The sequence below is a fragment of the Mus caroli genome, chromosome X, assembly GCF_900094665.2.
Source record: "Mus caroli chromosome X, CAROLI_EIJ_v1.1, whole genome shotgun sequence".
Classification (NCBI taxonomy): domain Eukaryota; kingdom Metazoa; phylum Chordata; class Mammalia; order Rodentia; family Muridae; genus Mus; species Mus caroli.
This window is the reverse complement of record NC_034589.1, coordinates 90797840-90803259: the sequence shown is the minus strand read 5'-3', so window position 1 is coordinate 90803259 and position 5420 is coordinate 90797840. Positions and strand designations below refer to the sequence as shown.

The 5420-nt window shown below is 38.0% G+C and overlaps 1 protein-coding gene across 1 annotated transcript in view; it reads left to right on the top strand.

Moving 5' to 3' along the window:
- Positions 1-5420, top strand: part of Vsig4 (V-set and immunoglobulin domain containing 4) — a 24782-nt gene that overhangs the window by 9126 nt on the left and 10236 nt on the right. The window contains exons 3-4 of the mRNA XM_021153646.1: positions 1236-1292; positions 1719-1796. Of these exons, the coding sequence (XP_021009305.1) occupies positions 1236-1292; positions 1719-1796 (135 nt within the window). The remainder of the gene's footprint in view (positions 1-1235; positions 1293-1718; positions 1797-5420) is intronic.

Sequence of the window (5420 nt, the reverse complement as noted above, 5' to 3'; positions counted from 1 at the left end):
TTCTCCACATCCTCGCCAGCATCTGCTGTCACCTGAATTTTTGATCTTAGCCATTCTGACTGGTGTGAGGTGGAATCTCAGGGTTGTTTTGATTTACCTTTCCCTGATGATTAAGGATGCTGAACATTTTTTCAGGTGTTTCTCGGCCATTCAGTATTACAAAAACCCAGATGTTTCTCTTTCATAAATACACCATAAATTCCTATGAACCAATTTCCAAAATTCTTGGGAAAATTACAAAATCAAAATATTTCAGATATGCCTTTATTTCTGTGAAGGGGTAAATTTGTGTCTCTGTGTGTGTGTGTTCTTTCTGCCCTTCATTTTCTTTTTTTTTTTTTCTTTATTTTATTGGATATTTTCTTTATTTGCATTTCAAATATTTTTCCCTTTCCAGGTATCCCCTTCAGAAACCCCCTATCCCATCCCCCTTCCCCTGCCTCTATGAGGGTGTTCCCCCCCTCACCCACCCACTCCCATCTTCCTACCCTGGCATTCCCCTACACTGAGGCATCAAACATCCTCAGTCCCAAGGGGCTCTCCTCCCACTGATGTCCAACAAAGCCATCCTCTGTCACATATGCATCTAGAGCCATGGGGTCCGCCCTTCCATGTGTATTCTTTAGTTGGTGGTCCAGTACCCAGGATCTCTGGGGGACTCGGGCCTGTTGACACTGTTGCTCCCTCCATGGGACTACAAACCCCCTCAGATCCTTCAGTCCCTTCTCCAACTCCTCTACTGGGGACCCTGCACTTAGTCCAATGGTTGGTTGTGAGCATCAACATCTGTATTTGTCAGTCTCTGGCAGAACCTCTCAAGAGACAGCCATATGAGATGGTAAATTTTTTAATGTCATTACTTCACTATTTTCATTGAAGTCACTTGCTAACACCTCCTTTGTTAGATTTTGAAGTCTTTATCAAGAATGAATCATTATATTTTAGTTAAAAGTCAGTGAAAACTAAAATACATTTCTGGCAACTTTTCATACCCTCTCCACTCTAGATTCTGGTTCATTGAAAGTCTATGAACCTTGGCTTATGAACCTAGGCTTGGAATGATATGCAATGAATAATGAACAGGAAATAGCACTTGCCAGTATCATGAAGAGAGGATTGAGAGGTTCAACGGTGAATCTGACTATGTTTACCTAAAATTCCAATTTTTTCTAGTATCTTCAACTGTTTATCTAAAGTTACCAGATTCCTTAACCAGGTTCATTTTTTCCTTACAGATAATCCACCTAGAATCAATACTGAAGCACCTACAACCCTGCACTCCTCTTTGGAAAGTAAGTTATACTAGGGCTTCATTACAGCAGTGCTTTAAAATGATGTATGAAAACTTAGGATATGAAATTCCACTGAATTTGGGCAAAGAGATTACTGTCTTACTCATGGATATCATGGTAATAAAGGAATGTAGCAAGGAGAGTGAAAAAGTAGACTCATGAAGCAAAAAGAAAACATCATGGCTATGTAAACTATGGGCACATTACTTCTTCTTTGTATATCTGCTTTCCACTGACCACCCTTATATTAAGAAAGTGGAATGTTTCACCTCATAGTACAGTATAGATAAATAATATAGCTAGATACCCTGAAGACCCACAAGAGTTCTCCAGCAAAGACATAAACCCTTTTCTACCATCTCCTACCCTCACAGCTCTTCAGTGCAAGAAAGACCTCTGACCTTCCTTGATTCTCTGTTTTCATAGCAACAACTATCATGAGTTCAACCTCTGACTTTACCACTAATGGGACTGGAAAACTTGAGGGGACCATTGCTGGTTCAGGTAAGAGTAACATTAGAAATTCTATCATTCTACTTTGACTCTGAACATTGCGACTCATAAACTCTAAAATTCAGCTCTACAAATCATCAATGAAGAGCCCAGGAGCTAAGTTAGGTAGGTAGGATAGAAAGGGGAAGATAAAGATACAAAAACAAAAAAAAGTCATATTGTGGTTAAAGAAAGTGATAAATGTATTCTTAGTTTGTATCCTATTGCCACTGTAAAAAATAGAACCACGGTTATGAACTCTCAGCCAGTTCATCTAAAGAGACAGCCTCCCCATCTAAAGCAGTCTCCCCCTCCCACTACTTACAGGTTTTTACAGCAGCTTGCAGCTAGTTTTTATTACTCAAAAATCTCAAATATTCCCAAGTCAGGAACTCAGGGATTAAAATCCCAGAGAAAATATTGTGTACTTCATAACAAACAGATAATCAACTAATTTGCAATAGCATGCCTACATTGATTCTTAAAATAATGAACTTTTTTCATAATCTTACAACTAGTTGTTAGTTCTAAATATACTACAAATATACATATATGATTTCAGGTATCCATCAAGTATCTATTTTGATTATTCACTGTGAAATAGTTTGGTAACTATAATTCATTGTTTCACACTGTCTTTGCATCATTGAAGGCATATTTCTTTTTGGGTATTGAACCAGTGATCTCAAAAATGCTAGGCAAATACACTATTAATAAATATAATAAAATGCACAACAGAAAGCATCATAAACAGATAAGTCCAGACAGAAGAATGAATTTCAAGGATGGATGACAAGGTAAAGAAAATAAAACATAATGATATACATAAAGAAAACATTAAAGAATATGACTAAAATATTTGAGAAGTCATAGATAGATACATTCAGGAGACCAAACCTAATAGTCCATATAGTAAAAGAAGGAGCAGAAATAAGTCAAAAGGCTCAGATAGAGTAAAAATGCTTAGATACTATAGTCAATGAAATTATAGCCAAGAATTTTCCAAACATAGAGAAAAAATGCACATCCAAATAAAGTACTAACTAAAAGATGTACATGGAAAATGCCACCCCACAGACATCAATTTGAAGCATTGAGGCATAAATGTCAAACATAACATCATATCACTGATCAGCAACAGTAAAATCCAGGAGAGCACAGAATGACATATTTCAGGCTCTGAAATAATCACTGCCAACTGAGATAGGTATAGTCAGCAAAGTTATATCTTAGACTTGATTGAAAATAAAAGCATCTAAGAACAGGAAATGGGTTAGCAGGGCAGCCTCGGCATGAACAGCCTAAGAGGCTAACATGCGCCGCCCCCCCCCAAAGTACATTGTCTAATGCTATCAAAGTGAAGCTTAAATGGTATTGGATACCCCAAGATGTTGGTGATGCTAAAGCCATGAAACGTCTGCCAAGAAGAGCAGCAGATAAGGAGTATTAACAGCCCAAGAATGAAATGCCTGTTGTAGGGAACAAATCAGCAGTGGCAGCGTCAGATAACCCCTGTGGCACCAGAAACAAGGCCAAATGATTGGATGTTGGCCCTGCTATGTTTTAGTCTTCGGTCCATTGTTTTCTCACTATGCCCCAACTCCTCCCTTTGGGAATGGTAATGTGTATTTTGTGCCATTTTATGTTAAAAGTATGTGATATATTTTGATTTTACAAGAAGCTACAGTTAAGAAATCTTTTCTTGAGTCTGAGAAGACACTTTTAAATAGTTTTGATACTGTCAAAGATTGTGAGGACTTTTAAAGTTTCAAGCAAATTTTATATCGATGTGCCTTTAAACATATCAGGGTCAGAGAGTGGAATGTGGTGGCTTGTATGTCAATGTCCCCCAGAGGTTTATTATTCGAGTTTTTGGTCCCCAATTGATGGCACTATTTAGAGAAATGCTGTGGCCTTTAGAGTTTATAGTCTCAACACAGTTCCAGATTTCTTTCTCTGCATTATGTTTGGTGTTGAGGGGTGGATCGTACAGATTCCTGCTCCTGCTGCCATGTCCATGCTTGTTGCCATGCTCCCTGCTGTGACAGTCTCTGATCCATCTGGAACCATAAGCCACATTAAACTCCTGGTTCTGAGAATTGCCTTTGGTCATGGTATATTCATCACAGCAACAGAAAAGTAACAATTAAAATAAGTTATATATATCTGGAAACTAATCAATTTTTTAAAGTTTTTCCAGTTTTTTAATATCATCTAATGATCCTTCTGATTTCATTGAAGTCTCTTTTAATCTTTAATTTTATTAATTTGAAACTTCTTTCTCTTTCTTTTGATTTGCTTAGCCTAGTTTATTAATCTTAATCTATCTTAAAAACAACTCTATTGGTTAATGCTGTATATTGTTCTTTCATTCTTTGTTTCATTTATTTAAGTACCGAATATTTATTATTTCCTGTTCTATACTGGGTTTGGGATTGACCTCTTGTTTCCCTAGAGCTTTGAGGTGTGTATTAGTTTTCTATTAATAAGATGAAACATCATGACCAAGCTAATTTACAGAAGGACGAATTTAGTTTGAGATTACAGTTTTACTGGGTTAGAGTCCATGATAGTGAAGTGGAGCTGGTAGCACATAGCAGGCAAGTTGAGAGCACATCAGTTCAACCACAAACAGGAAGCCAAGAGAATAAACTGGAGGTAGCACATGGCTTTTGAAACCTCAAAGCCCACCCCCAGTGGCATACTTTCTCCAATAGGACCATCCCTTCTAATATTGCCCAAAAAGCACCCAACAGGGGAACAAGTATTCCTGTTCCCAAGGCTCATGGGAAACACCTCACTCAAGCCACCACATTCTATTTCATAGCCTTAATAGTCTTTTGGCCACATCATAATGCAAAATTCATTTAGTATTACTTCCAAAGTCCCCATAGCCTTGGACACTCAGAACACTGTTTAAAAGTCCAAAGTCTCTGCTGAGACTTAAGGAAATCTCTTAATTATAATGCCTTATAAAATCAAAATTCAATTAAACTAATATACAATAGCACATAATGATACATCTGTCTCCTGAGAGGCTCTGCCAGAGCTTGATCAATACAGATGGTGATGCTTATAGACAACCATTGGACTGAACAATTGAGTATGAGGATCCCAATGGAGGAGTTGGGGCAAGAACTGGAGGAGCTGAAGGGTTTGCAACCCCATAGGAAAAACAATAATATCAACCAATCAGAATACCCCCCAGAGCTTCTAGGGAATAAACTTCCAAACAAAGAGGACCAATGTCTCCAGCTGCATATTTAGCAGAAGGTGGCCTTATCTGGCATTAATGGGGGGGGGGGCTTGTGAAGGCTTGATGCTACAGTGTAGGGGAATGTTAGGGCAGTGACATAAGAGTGGGTAGGTGCCTGAGGGAGTACCCTCATAGAAGTAGGAGGAGGGAGGATGGGATAGGGAGTTTCCAGGGGGAAACCAGAAAGGGGGATAATAGTTGAAATGTAAATAAATAAAACATCCAATTAAAAATTATTTTAAAAATAAAAAACAATTATATGTAATATACAATAGCACATAATATATATTGGGAACAAAACACCCATGGAAGGAGTTACAGAGACAAAGTTTGGAGCTGTGATGAAAGGATGGACCATCTAGAGACTGCCATATCCAGGG